General features: G+C 54.2%; 4 protein-coding genes across 4 annotated transcripts; 2 read left to right on the top strand and 2 right to left on the bottom strand.

Annotated features, from left to right (window-relative positions):
• Nucleotides 1-570: 570 nt before the first annotated feature.
• Nucleotides 571-2742, bottom strand: CC84DRAFT_1167327 (uncharacterized protein). Its single transcript, XM_018179155.1, has 4 exons — nt 2303-2742; nt 2051-2244; nt 1632-1998; nt 571-1238 (listed from the first exon to the last, which is right to left on the bottom strand). The coding sequence occupies exons 1-4, from the start codon at nt 2341-2343 to the stop codon at nt 965-967; spliced, it is 876 nt and encodes a 291-aa protein (XP_018032573.1). The 5' UTR covers nt 2344-2742; the 3' UTR covers nt 571-964.
• A 1183-nt stretch (nt 2743-3925) lies between these two features.
• CC84DRAFT_1167326 (PFU-domain-containing protein) lies at nt 3926-6548 on the top strand. The gene is made up of 3 exons (XM_018179154.1): nt 3926-4150; nt 4212-4668; nt 4723-6548. Exons 1-3 carry the CDS (start codon nt 4103-4105, stop codon nt 6519-6521), a joined length of 2304 nt encoding a protein of 767 aa, XP_018032572.1. The 5' UTR covers nt 3926-4102; the 3' UTR covers nt 6522-6548.
• Nucleotides 6549-7350: 802 nt separating this feature from the next.
• CC84DRAFT_1006991 (uncharacterized protein) lies at nt 7351-8024 on the top strand. The gene is made up of 2 exons (XM_018173340.1): nt 7351-7563; nt 7612-8024. The coding sequence occupies exons 1-2, from the start codon at nt 7515-7517 to the stop codon at nt 7959-7961; spliced, it is 399 nt and encodes a 132-aa protein (XP_018032571.1). The 5' UTR covers nt 7351-7514; the 3' UTR covers nt 7962-8024.
• Nucleotides 8025-9029: 1005 nt separating this feature from the next.
• CC84DRAFT_1152516 (uncharacterized protein) lies at nt 9030-12114 on the bottom strand. Its single transcript, XM_018176806.1, has 2 exons — nt 11310-12114; nt 9030-11166 (listed from the first exon to the last, which is right to left on the bottom strand). Exons 1-2 carry the CDS (start codon nt 11665-11667, stop codon nt 9281-9283), a joined length of 2244 nt encoding a protein of 747 aa, XP_018032570.1. The 5' UTR covers nt 11668-12114; the 3' UTR covers nt 9030-9280.
• Between the last annotated feature and the right edge of the window lie 1339 nt (nt 12115-13453).

Here is a 13453-nt window from a genome sequence, read left to right as displayed (position 1 = left end):
CTTACACAAGGCGGGGCCAAACCTTGAACACGCGCACAAAGCCCTTCGTTGAGCAGCAAGACCGCATGAAAGTGTGCCTGGACGCTCACAGCGCGGTCACAACGCACCTGCCGCTTTCCTCGCAAGGACACCGCACTCCCACCAATTCACTCACAATATATGACAACATCCCGCCATGTACCGCCAGAAATCGCCGCCCCTACGCTTACCAAACTCTGTGTACCACGCTGCCACACGTTGTAGGTATGACGTAGCGTCGCGGCTCGCCCCGGTAGGAGCCCCACATTGTGGGCTCGCCGCTCGTGGGAAAACGCGTACGCATGGCCCAGAACCTTGGTAATTGCTACCCTGGTCGCTGCAGGGCGAGACTGCGGTCGAAAAGAGACGTGTAATGGCGTGTTGGGTACTTGTGGGAAGGGAGGTGCCGACTTGCCGGTAGGTGAAAAGGCGTCATGCGGCGTGTGGACGCGACGCGCTGCGTACGCGAGGTGCTACTGCAGGCTCGATTAGGGAGGACACTGCTTCGTAAATGGTAATTTGCATGCATTGAAGCGTTCTCATGTGTAGGCACGACGTTTAGCACGTTCATTAAATCGGCTTGATCGAATTGATTATTCGGTCGGTTGTTGCCGTGAACATAATATGTACAGCGAAAGATGATGGGGACGGCCAAAGTGCCATGCGTCTATCATGCAGACTCTAGAAACGTTGCGGGTGGGTTAGCGAACCAGTCGTTCCCGATGAAATGGTACCATGTGAAGAGAAACAATGCAGGCGCCTCATCGCAGAAATCAATCTAAAAGACTAACAGTCGCCGAGGAGTCAGTCTCAACAAAACCGGGTCGTAACTTCGTAGCCAACTAAAAATCGTCTAAAAACGAGTTGTGGGTAATCGCTTGCACTAATGTCGGCGCTCACAGATTGCACCCAGAAAACGAAGCAACGCGCAAAAGACAGCCAGCGCTCATGAAGTGACTGGCATTCCAGAGGCCATTCTAAACAGCTCGAATGCTAGTCCCGGAGTGTCACGGAGGACGATCTCCACGTCCTTTCGAGATGAAAGATCCGGATTGGAACGGAAAGCTTGGATGATGATATTTCGAAGCCCTCGGTCTGTGTCGACTGTCGATTCGTACGCTTCTTGAAAAGCTTCAGGTAGCTCTTCGCTGTCGATGTGGGTCTGGATCTGGTCTGCGAATTTCTTGCGGGCAAGTGACTTGAGTCCAACGATGCCATACCTACTTGGTGTCAGTGCCTTTGTTCTTAAGGGGCTCCAATGCGGGGTTGGCAAAGAAAGTCGGCCGTGTTCTAGCGGCTGCACCGAGTGTTTCAGGAGACTGAAAGACAAAGGAGTAGGAATTTTGTGACAACACTGGTTGGATGACAGCAGCCAGAACCAAATATTGAACTGTCCAGAACAGGAGAGCAAGGGTAGAGGCTTGGCGGTTGTCGATCCGATCGTCATCCCTGTGCAAATCGCGGGGTCGGCACTCTGCCATTGCCGTCTAGCGCAACGTGTGTGCGCAAATGCTGCGGAGTCGCAAGAGAGAAAAAAAAGGTTGATGCTGACGAGGGGATCGCGCGCGTACAGAGTCGACAGTGAAAACAAAAGAATTGAAGTCTCAACTTACTTCTCAGCGATGGCATAGACCTTGGCATGCGTTACAAGATGCGGTTGCTCAGCATCCGCCTTTGCCTCACTGGTGTAGACATACTCGAAAGGGTCGTGGGTGAACTGATCCTGCATAGGGGTATCTGGCAGCTTCGCGGGCGCATCTAGAATGTCTTGATCATCTGGCTGCTGCACCTGGGGTACCGACGGCGCTGGCGTTGCAGCAGAAAGCATGGCAAGAAGCGGGTCCTCGATCAACGCCAGTTTCGCTTTTTGGGAAGGTCCACGAGTTGGGAAGCGCGGCGTGCGCGGCGACATGGACCCAGCCGATCGTTGTGAGGAGTGGCGTGATAGCGGTTTGTTAAGGTAGTCCAGGTGGTAGAAATCTGAAACAGGGCCTATTAGCGGGCGTGACGCGGGGAGTGAATTAGTGCTTACAATGGACCATGTGTTTTACCGCCTCTGGGTCATCTTCGGTGAGGTTGATAATGCCAGTTTCTGATTCCCGGAAGGAGTTATTGCAGATTCCTTCGAAGAAACTTGACCGCGAAGCGAGGAGAGCGCGATGTACGGGATAACTTTTGTTTGCGGTGACAATGGTCAGGTCTGAGTATTTGCCAGAATCGAACATACTAGGACACTCAGCAAGGCCAACTTCAGCTGGGACAGGCTGGGACAGGGTGAACATACGATGCTAGTGCGGACAAGAGCTCGTGGGTGGGTGTGTCCATTGTAAAAGTAAAGTGGTATGCAAGCAAAGAGGTGTGCTGAGACCTCTTGATAAGAGTTCTGGTGGAAGACCCTGATTTGCAAGACAACGGGTGCGCGGTGATGGTGTTTAAAACCAATGTGCTTCGTGACGGGACGCCACAAGAGAGGTAATTTGTTGGCTGGTCACTGGACGCGACGACTAGAGGGCTGAGACGGTTGGCGTGTAGCGGACGGCGCTCGTAGTGACCGACGAACGGTGACCGAACCTTGGGTATCAAGCGGGGATATGTCAGGTAAGGCAATTAGTCTCGGTGGTCTATGTCGGTTGTACCCTTTGTGGAACGTTGGTATCTTGAGAAAATTCTTCGTGAGGCTTTGATTGAACCATGCGGGGGAACGACTTCATTTGTACCTGGCAGCCAGGGGCAATCTCAAAATTGCTGCTGCTGCATGTTCTAAATTCTAGACCGCCTTGACTGTCACAGGGCCATGGCCGCCACAATGCACACGCGCCAAGCGGACGCGCAACTCGCCAACGGCCGCGTGCGAGCTGCGATGTCATACGCCGCTTGAATAGCGGGCTGAATAGCGGGCGCTGTGGAGCTAGGTACAGTGTAGCGGCAGCTCTCGCGAAGCAGACGGTACTCGCAGGCAGTACCTAGCTAGCACACACACACGTGCACTGCTGAAGTAGCTCCATCCCGGCGCTGCACCTGATATACGTAGTTTGTTCGAGGCGGGTCTTGACATGCCATTCGCTATTGTGAGTTCCCAGCTAGCGATGTTTCTCATGCACAGGAAGCTGGAGCAGACTTCAAACGAGGAGCGCAGCGCTCGCGGGGTTTAGAGGTGCTCTCGCATCTCGCATCCGTCGCAGACAGGCAGAGCTCATAGCAATTTGGTGAGACTCGCTCAAATTGCACCTCATTCCTAGGGAAATGTATCGAATGGCCTGATGATCTTGCGGCAGATTTGGCAATCTCGCCGAGTCTACAGAGTTCCGCTAACGATTATGCATAAAGCAACTTGCAGGCTAACGGTAACGATAGGCGAACTTCGCCTAGACCGTCGTGGTTCGTACGGGGCAGGTTCTCCAGAGTCCAGAGGTGCGATGATAATTCACTCAGATTGATTACAGGTCGCAGTGACTCAGGGCCGCAGCGCTCAGCTCATACGCATCAGTGAGCCAGCACCCCAATTGCAGCCTCAGCATGTCTACATAGAATGGGGACGCAACCACTTGTCAAGGTGTGGCTCCTGAGGCTGTCAGACGAGGGTGACAACGAAGCCCACGCTCAGCCAGCTGGCTGGTAGGGCCGCCCCTATCGATAATCACTCTTCAGCCCAGGATCGATAGTGAAGAAACAAGAGCTAGGGCGGCAGACACGAGCAGCGGACGGGCCTGGACATGCAGTCGTTTTCGATGGGGGCTGGGGGGCTGCAGGGCTGAAGTGTGGTTTAGGTCTCGATGGGCCCGCGGACGCCGCGGACGCGGGAGGGAAGCATGGGAGAGAAGCGAGAAGGAGCGACCGGGGGGCGCCTCGGCGCCGAAGCAGTTCGGGCCCGCGGCAGTGACGCATCAACGAGCCCCATCGTTGTCAGCAAACAGCACGCAACACGCCGAGCAACCACGTCAAGCGCGAGGCTGCTCTCTCATTCACGGGCCCGAATCAATGCCCTCGCGCCCTCGGCCCTCGCCCTACTAGCGCACCCCCATCCCTGCGTCTTCCTTCTCACCGCCGCCACCCCGCCTCAACCGCCGATTAGCCCCGCGCAACCATGGGCGACTACAAGCTGTCGGCCGTCCTGCGAGGCCATGAAAGCGACGTGTGTTCCCCTTCCAGCAGAAGCTCCGTCGTGCATACACCACGGTACTGACAGCACCCAGGTCCGCAGCGTCGCTTTCCCCCATCCCACCTCGGTCGTGTCTGCATCCCGAGACTTCAGCGTGCGCATATGGAAGCTCCAATCAGAGAGGCCTCCGACATACGACAGCACCATTAAGGTCCAGGGCAAGGAGTTCATAAACTCGCTTGCTATCGTGCCCCCAACGGCTGCATTTCCCGAGGGCCTCATCGTGTCGGGCGGAAAGGACCAGATCATCGATGTGCGGCAGCCCAGCGCGGCCCTCGAAGACAACGCCGAAGCACTGCTTCTCGGCCATGGCTCCAACGTGTGCGCCCTCGACGTTAGCCAGGATGGGGCCTTGATAGTAAGCGGCAGCTGGGACACAGACGCACGCTTGTGGCAGGTGGGCAAGTGGGGAAGCGAGTCTACCGTTTTGGAGGGCCACGAAGCTTCCGTGTGGGCAGTCCTTGCCTACGATGCAGCCACTATCATAACGGGTAGGCCAGTGCCTTTGTTCCTTGAGTGTCGGCTTAGCTGACCGCCTGTTCTAGGTTGCGCCGACCAGCAGATTCGCATATTTCAACCCACGGGCAAGCTCATACGATCGATCAAGACTGGCGATGTTGTCCGTGCTCTCTGCAGACTACCTCCGAACCATCCTTCAGGTGCGCAGTTCGCTTCAGCGGGCAACGACGCCGTTGTTCGACTATGGACACTCGACGGACGCCAAGTACGCGAGCTGCGCGGCCACGACAACTTCATATACTCCCTCGCCGCTCTGCCAGATGGGCGTTTAGTCAGCGCTGGTGAAGATCGCACAGTGAGGATATGGGAGAACAACGAGTGCATACAGACCATTACCCATCCAGCCATCTCGGTGTGGACGGTCGCTGTGTGCTCGGAAAATGGCGATATTGTTACCGGTGCGAGTGATAATCTCGTTCGGGTCTTCACGCGTGCGCCGGAGCGATACGCTGATCCTGCCACCATTGAACAGTTTAACGAAGACGTCAAGTCATCCGCTATCCCCCAGCAGACCATGGGCAACATTAACAAGGAGAAGTTGCCTGGTCCGGAGTTCCTCACACAGAAGTCTGGCACAAAGGAGGGGCAAGTCCAGATGATCCTCGAGGGCAATGGCAACATTACCGCGTACCAGTGGTCTATGGCTGCCAATCAGTGGGTCAGCGTGGGCACAGTCGTGGACCAGGCGGGCAGCGATGGACGCAAGATCTCGCATAATGGGAAAGAATACGATTATGTCTTCGATGTCGATATCGAAGAGGGCAAGCCTCCGCTAAAGCTGCCATACAACGTGTCGCAGAATCCATATGAAGTCGCGCGGAAGTTCTGCGAGGACAACAAGTTGCCGCTTACCTATCTAGATCAGGTTACAAATTTTATCGTCCAAAACACACAAGGTGCAACGCTTGGTCAATCAAGTGGCCAAGGTGCGGACCCGTGGGGAACAGAGTCGCGGTACCGGCCAGGGGATGCTTCGGGATCACAAGCACCATCTCATGCTCCAGCCCCAAAGCCCAAGATATTACCCCAGAAGGACTACCTCGACATTTTGACAGCCAACCACAAGCCGATCTTCAAGAAATTACAAGAGTTCAACCAAGCTTTGGTCAATGATGGCAATAAAGAGTTGTCTTTCAATCCATCAGATATCGAAGAACTAGCCGTGGCCGTGGCTCTCCTCGAAAAGGGCAGCGTCAAAGACGTCGATCCCTCTGCTATAGGTCTCATCGTCAAGGCGGCAACAGAATGGCCTGAAGACAAGCGACTACCTGGGCTCGACCTACTGCGGCTCTTGTTCGCCGCTGAAGAGCCGGTCGCTTACCTTACAACAGAGCAGAATATACTACAGCGGCTCGCCACTTCAGGTGTTTTCGCGCCAACTTCGCCACTAAACAACACAATGATGGCCGTCCGATCGTTGTGCAACCTATTCAAAACCGACATTGGCAGGGCCATTGCAGGTGAGGCGTTTGACCAAATCCATGATTCCGTCTCAGCCTTCCTGACAACGTCTAACCGGAATCTGATCATCGCTATCACCACCCTGTATATCAACTACTCGGTCCTCCTTACAGGCGACAACAATGCCGACCAGGTATTGTCGTTGCTGGACGATCTGAACAAGATCCTCCACAGCGCCAAAGACTCCGAGGCCATCTACCGAGCTCTGGTGGCCACAGGCACGCTCCTCAGCTTAGATAGCGACTTCTGTGAGGCTGGCAGGGACATCTTGCAGCTTCCGTCAGCTATCTCTGCGGCAGAGAACCAAGCGAAGGAGCCGCGTGTCAAGAATGTGGTTGCCGAGATTCGGCAAAAGCTTCAGTAGCGAAGACGTTCCTGAATCAATCTCGACAGCAGGGTGTGTGCATAGAGCTGTAACATATACAGAAGCTTCCTTTCAAGATAGAGCACAGCGAGCATGACATGGCATAGTTTAGTATTGGTAACGGTATCTTCGCCTCAGGCTTGAACTCATTCGTAGTCGTAGCTCACGGCCAACAACTTCTCCACGCCATACCTTCCTTATGAACGAGGCATTAGTGATGTTAGACTCGTGATGCTACAGCATGTCTTTCTTTCTAGGATGTTCCCACCTCTTGGACCCGCCATCCATCCACAGCAAGGTTTCACTGCTGTCGCGAGTCACAACTGCACTATCTTGCGATTCAGTGACATCGGCGTTTGAGTGCGCCGATGTGCCGACAGGACCCAGGAAATGAGGCAACCTGTGTGGCGAGTAGATGGCAGGGCTGGGAGTGGGTTCCTTCTCGGGCTCGATGAAGAAAACGCATTGCGAACCTTGTGCGAGAGTAGATCAGGGACTGAGATCGGATGGTCGGAGATTTTCACGTAGTGCTGAGAGCTCGATCGCACTTGCTGATCTTGGTCTAGCCGCGAATATGACGAGGATTGCTCAACGCGCGACGCAGTTGATGCAACTGATAGCAGGTACTGGATCCCTCCCCTGCGCGCACATTAAATCCCTTTCAGATTTTTGCTGTTACGAGAACACAATGTCGCGGGCAGCATGTCCGAGCAAAGCGATGGACGCACTATTACTTTCCTGACGTCAGGACCGTGATGCGTAGCTGTCATGTTGACCACATTGATGATTGGGGTTAGGCGATGGCATGGTGCATTTCATCAAAAAGAATGTCTCTTGTTGTATCCTGGCATACATAATTCGCAATTGCTTTCTCCGCTGTACAACTTTCGCGCGTTCGACCAATTGACTTCCCCCACATCGCTCTGTCCCGAATACCCGCACGAGAACCAGAAATCCATACAAACAGAACCGTCTTCGGAGTAATAGTTGACAATGCCAGCCAAACACGAACAAGGCGCAATAGATGTCAAGCAAAAGAATGGCGCGCGCACTCCTTCTTTCAATTGGATCAAACCTAACACACCCGCAGTCCTCCACAAGCCCCTAGCCCGCCTTTCCGCACCTGCTTCCTCCTCCAAAAACCTCCCCTCCACAGTTCACGCAGGCTTCTGCACGTCAGGCTCCCCCATCGCCGCCATTCTCACTGCCTCCTTCCTCGACTTCTCGTCAAAACAGGGACTTGATCTGCGCGGCGCAGGAGTCAAGGAGGGGAGCAGGTACTGCATCGACACGGCATTGTGGAAAAAGGCGGTCGATGGAGGAATAAAGGATGTGCAGGTGAAGCTGGAAGCGAGCCATGAGCACAAAAGTTCAATTAGCGAATCGCATTTGTGGAATTTCTTAACCGAGACTACCTCAGGCATGAGTTCAAAAGATTGAGTGTGCATGCTCACGCGCGACCGACACGCATTACCAAAGGCACAGGCAGTGCGCGGTGCGAACAATGATGATGGTATCCATCTTTGATCTAGGCTATAGATCACGTTCTCAGCATATAAAAGCTGCTTCGTGAGCCTCCAATATCTCTTCACGCATCTTCGACCCTTGCGGGACACAAAAATATCATGCCGTCCACTACATGGCGACCAAAGACCACACGGAATTCGTGAAGGTCCTTATCTGCCTGCTTGGCCAAAAACATCACGAGAGCTTACGATGCATGTGACGGTGGACCTCAGTGTTGACGGCTCGACCAGATGCCGATGTGCACAACGTCGGCTGTGGGGATAACCTTCACCACCACACCTATGGCTGACCTGGATCGCCTAAGACCCTATACATAGTCCATCTCTGCGGCTCGAACTTACTTCCTTACACTTATTGGCCTCTCATGATGTACTAAAAACCGATCGACGCTGTTTACATGGGAGCTCAAAAGTCCCTCAGGCGCTCGACATGTTCTTCTGGTCTGGCCCGGTCTGCCTTCTAAAAATCGCTTTTCCCATGTGTAGTCTGATATATTTTCTAGTCGCAAAAATTTGCATTCCTGCTCTCATGGACACTTCATGTGCATGTGCCCCAATTTCAGAGTTCTGGTGCTGGTTATCATCGGGAGTTGTCGGATTGCCCGGAAGTGCATATATTGTCTCTGTGCTCCGTCGATCTCCTCTCTTCACACAGCGGCACTTGTAGGAGGAGACTAAGAGTGGTGGGTCCTCGCCTCCGTAAGGACTAAAATATGAGCGACTGTTTCCACGACCTTGTGCCCTCCGTTTCGGTGCAACCTCATATATCCGAATGGGATGATATGTTTCCGCAACGTGGGCGCAGAGCCCACTTTGGTCTTCAGACTTCTGGTGTTAGCGAATTGTACTGTAGCCTTCACACACTTCACTCTCGATAGAATTCCCGAGAACAGTACATGTGATACTCTCACTTCGTAAATAAACACAACGATGACTGAGGCAGTGGTGTGCAACACGTGATCACAACGCGAACACATGGGAAGAATGTATCAACACTGCATTAAGAACCATCCATCTCAGCAACCAGCCGTGATAAATAGTATATACCGCGAGCCCCAGCTCAGCCATGTATCCTTTCCAAAAGAAACCATCTAACAGGTTCAAGTCCAGTCTCCCTTGTATACAACGCCGGACGCATCGCTCAATGAATGCCTTACGAATACCAGCAATATCCTACAGTGCCAAGAAAGAAAAACGAAACAATGCGTGCGGCGGCAGCACCCGGCGCCTCTGCTACAGCGTCGGTGCCTTTTTAAGTCCGGGGAAATAGCGAACGTGCAGCTCGTCGATGAAGTGGTTGTGCCGGATGCCGGGCGCGCGAGCCCGCTGAAAAGTATCAATAGCATCCTGGACCTTGTAACCTTCCTTTTCGATAAGATAGCTAACCAAGAAGAAGCCGGTACGGTTGAATCCATAATGGCAGTGGACGCCGATCAAAGACTGATCATCGTCCTTCTTCCCGCTGCGGATCTTGTCGATCAACTGAATGAAAATGCACACCTCGTCCTTAGTTGGTGGCTGCTTCGAAACGGTAGGAAATTTGTAGTAAGAGATACCCCCGGCCTCTAGACCCTTGGGATCGTAGACTGGAGAGTCGTGGCTGATGTCGACAACAGCATGAAGCTTACCTGCCCACTGCTTGACGAAAATCTTTGGCGAGTGCTCTTCGTCAACTTCGCGGAGAGTCTTCATAGCACGGAAGATACCAGCGATTGGTTGGGAAACAGGCTGCACTGCCTGCCATTTCTTGAAGTTCTTGACGTCCCACTTGCCCTCCGTTGACAGGTACTGAAGCTGCCAAGCAAGCGAGAGACGAGGATCAATGTGGTCGGCGAGAAAACTACTTATCAAGCCAGATATGATCCGCGAGCTCGTTGGCGCAAACAGGAGAGAATGTGCGGCAGGCTTCGGCATAATCGCAGTCTTGACGACCAGTCGGCGAGTGCAAGGTACAGGTAGGTTAGAGGGCGTGGAATCCGCTGCTTCTGTTCCGGCATCGGTGTTGTCCGAGCTTTCGCCAGTCGACGAAAATGCCATGGTTTGTACGGAGGTTTGATCTTGGGAGTAGCGCGAGGACGAAGCACGGCCACTAGTGTTGTCATCCATGCCTGGCAGGTCACCTGGATCAACACCTGAGTCTTGGTGTTTTCGTTCTAGAATCTCTGGGTCGACTCTTGCTAAGTCTACCGGGGCAGCAGCAATCGGGAGACTGGCTTTCTCGCTCGGGGGTTCGATGGCGGTCACATCTCGACCCAGAAACTCGACAATGCGCTTAACGTTGACAACCGGAGTCGTCTGATCAGCGGCCCCAGCTGCAAGAAATACCGGTAGATTTAGTCCTGCCCACACCTCTCGACCCGGGAGACCTCCCTTTGGGGAGCCAGTCGAATAATTGGGACACATCCCACGAGCCATGCGCTGCCAGACCTTAGAACGGCTTTGCCTGTTGTAGCGAAGTTGAAGCTTCTTCGTCTCCTCGTCAGCATCGCATCCTGCCATTCGAGCCACGCTGACACTGTTCAAGCCTCCTCTTCTATCCCATCTCCTAACCAGATCGAACAGGAACCCTGGCAAGGCGGCAACCTTTTTCAGCTGCCCAGTCTGTTTCTCAGTTGGTGGGTCAGCCTTGGGGCAGATGGCGATCAATCCGCTGACGTGGATGCTGATAAGGTGCGCGTACGGAGAGGACGGCGATGCCAGCATGGCTGCCAAAGAGCATCCCATGCTGTGCCCGATCAAGACCACCTGCTGGTTACCATCGCGATCTCGGTGGGCCTCGATCACAACAGCAAGAAGCTGGACAAGTGCCTCGGTGGTATACGCCTCCCATTCTGTGGGTGCAAAGATCGAACGGCCACAGCCAGGAAGATCGATGGCCAAGCATGAAGCAAGGTTGGAAAGACTGAGCAGAATGGGGTTGAACTGGGCGACGGAGCCTCCTAGGCCGTGGATGAAGACTAAAAGAGGCACTGGTCGAGGCTCCTGGGGGAGCTTCTGCTCTTGCGGATGGGCTCGGTAGAAGGTCCGTATACCTGGATAGGTGAAGCCGGTGGAATCTACAGTGTACTCGCGGATGGTAGAGTGCTTCTTGAGCAGTCCCGGATCAGTAGCATCAGTATCTGAGCAAGATTAGCGAACAGCCATCGGACATGGGATAGTAGTGCAATGCATGTATTGGTTGTCGTATTGTGGACAACAAGGTACGCCGGGGCTGTTGGGCACGTGACGTTATCGCAGCATGGCGAAGTGCGGTACGACTTACCGACATCAGACACTTCGGCTGCATGGGTAGACCCATCGGAAGAGGCAGGCCTCTTTCCTTTTCTGTTGCGTGTGCTCCATACCCAGAGCCCAGAACCGATGCCACACAGCGCTGTCAACTTGACCATGCCCACCAACGTCAAAAAAGAGCTCTCTCCACGACAATCAAGGGGATTTAGAAGCCAAACGAGGTTGACAACGGAGCGTCTTATAGAGTTCCAGGAGGGAAGGTCGGTGTGAGCTACGGAATCAGGGCGGTCGCTCGGACCAGCCAGGCACGTCTTCAGCAGCAAGACGAGGGTCTGTGGAAGGCGACGCAAGCCATGCTGAGACAGGAGTGAGTGCGAATGGGACTCCATCCCGACTTGCGTGCCAGATCGCTGAATGTATATTCAACGGGGCGAGAGGCGTGGCCGTGCGGAATGCGCAACGACGAGATGACAGCAGCCGACCAATGGCGGGAGCAAGAGCGCGGCGTGACGGTGGTGTTGGCGCAGAGCTGTCGGTGCCTGACGGCTGTTACGGCGCCGTGGGCGCACGTTGGGGTGCTGCGTCCTGCCACGCTGCTAGGAAAAGAAGAATAGTCGACGCGCCCAGCCGATGTTTCCAGCGGTTTGCATCTTTGGAAGCCACGTCGGTGAGGGCAGCGCAGGCGGGAGCGGACAGCAGAGGGAGGCCGCAGACAGAGCGCAGCACGGCGTGTCGATTGCGTGAGCGAATGGCGCGTTTGTTGGTGGGCGCTGTATCTCGCAGCGAGTGCACCCCGGCCGCGTTCAGGTGTGAGTTGTTTTTTGCTCGGAGCGATAGCAGGCTAGCGGAGAAAGAGGAATGATGTCAGTTGCGAGCTTGAGTCGCGCCTTCCCGGCGAACAAGCGACGCGCTACGCCAGCCCTATTTACCGTGAATCGCGACATCCCTCTCTCTCTTCTCCACTCCGCTCCACCATGCCAAATTTCCACCCACCCCCTGACCCCTGATTTTTGTGACTGCGCCTAGTTCCGCGGCGATCGCTTTTCAACTATTCGACCGGCGCCGTTGGCTGTTGTGCCTGCCATTCAATCGTGGCCACTCACTCACGCAGGTGCGACGCGACATTAGAGAAGGGGCAATCGAACGCTTTTGAGCCACCTCGTCCCACGTGATACACCATCTCCCTGTAGTCTCAACCTTCGGGACGTATGCAAAACCACGAGCAGGCCCTAAGCTGTTGTCTCTCAGCGCAGGATGCTCGAAGATATCTCCGTCCCTATGTTTTGAGCCACGAGGATGATCAGCCGCCGCGTGAAGGATGCATATGCCCTCCCTAGTCGGCCTATACACTGTGAGATGCAATGCCCTCTGCGCAGCCTTTGGCGCTAGGATATCGTTGCTGCCAAGTGTTTAATGCGCGCACGTCGACAGCGCCATGTCAACAAGCCACTCTGATCATCACACTGCACTATCCGCCTGACAGAGCTTGCGCATCGACACATGGAACAGAGTGAAGTGGACAGAGCGCTGTGCGCAACTTCTAGTACATCATTTGCGAATGCTGGATTGACGAAAGGGCCAGGTATAACGTCGACAGCTTAACTACGCATTCAAGCCTTCTTTCGCATCAATCCTAGCACTTCTCGCACGGCTTACCCCGCGGGCGCGCAAAGCTCCCCCAGGTTATCTGTTGCGCTGATCGTTGCATTTGGAACGGTCCTGCCAACTATTTGCAGCCCTTACATCCGTAGAAGGCAGGTACCATCACCACATACAAGCGTACCCTTCACCCGATGTCAGACTGTCCAGCTTTAGCACCGCTGCAGGAATGCTTTTCGAGCTACCTGTCCTGATCGGTACTTCCTGTATGAAGTGTTGTGCCTGCTGACATGTATAGTGCCACGCTACGGAAGCATCCTCCCCAATATGTAAGGTGCCATGGGCTGGGATCTTCGAAACTGCGCACATGTCCTGATGTAGAGCAACGGTGTTTCATCGCTCGCGCATCGCGAAAGGCGCAGCATAAGGCTTCCAGGATGGATTTTGCCCGATACAACAAGGCTTAGACTGTTTACTCCATCTACTAATCGTTACCTCCCTCAGATCTTATTCTGTTTTGTCTGTTCAATCGCACACCCACCGTCACCTTTTTCTCATTCACAGCGTGCATCACGT

The sequence above is a fragment of the Paraphaeosphaeria sporulosa genome (genome assembly GCF_001642045.1).
Source record: "Paraphaeosphaeria sporulosa strain AP3s5-JAC2a unplaced genomic scaffold CC84scaffold_9, whole genome shotgun sequence".
In the NCBI taxonomy this organism is placed as follows: Eukaryota; Fungi; Ascomycota; class Dothideomycetes; order Pleosporales; family Didymosphaeriaceae; genus Paraphaeosphaeria; species Paraphaeosphaeria sporulosa.
This window is presented reverse-complemented; position numbering and strand designations above follow the sequence as displayed.

Bases quoted from the DNA above. Each gene is read 5' to 3' on its own strand.
- CC84DRAFT_1006991 (XM_018173340.1), top strand. From the start codon at position 7,515: ATGCCAGCCAAACACGAACAAGGCGCAATAGATGTCAAGCAAAAGAAT. The intron at 7,564-7,611 runs GCGCGCGCACTC...ACACACCCGCAG, and splicing joins AGATGTCAAGCAAAAGAATG to TCCTCCACAAGCCCCTAGCC.
- CC84DRAFT_1167326 (XM_018179154.1), top strand. From the start codon at position 4,103: ATGGGCGACTACAAGCTGTCGGCCGTCCTGCGAGGCCATGAAAGCGAC. The intron at 4,151-4,211 runs GTGTGTTCCCCT...GACAGCACCCAG, and splicing joins TGCGAGGCCATGAAAGCGAC to GTCCGCAGCGTCGCTTTCCC. The intron at 4,669-4,722 runs GTAGGCCAGTGC...CGCCTGTTCTAG, and splicing joins TGCAGCCACTATCATAACGG to GTTGCGCCGACCAGCAGATT.
- CC84DRAFT_1152516 (XM_018176806.1), bottom strand. From the start codon at position 11,667: ATGGAGTCCCATTCGCACTCACTCCTGTCTCAGCATGGCTTGCGTCGC. The intron at 11,167-11,309 runs GTAAGTCGTACC...AATCTTGCTCAG, and splicing joins AGCCGAAGTGTCTGATGTCG to ATACTGATGCTACTGATCCG.
- CC84DRAFT_1167327 (XM_018179155.1), bottom strand. From the start codon at position 2,343: ATGGACACACCCACCCACGAGCTCTTGTCCGCACTAGCATC. The intron at 2,245-2,302 runs GTATGTTCACCC...TGAGTGTCCTAG, and splicing joins CTCTTGTCCGCACTAGCATC to TATGTTCGATTCTGGCAAAT. The intron at 1,239-1,631 runs GTAAGTTGAGAC...GACACCAAGTAG, and splicing joins GTCTATGCCATCGCTGAGAA to GTATGGCATCGTTGGACTCA.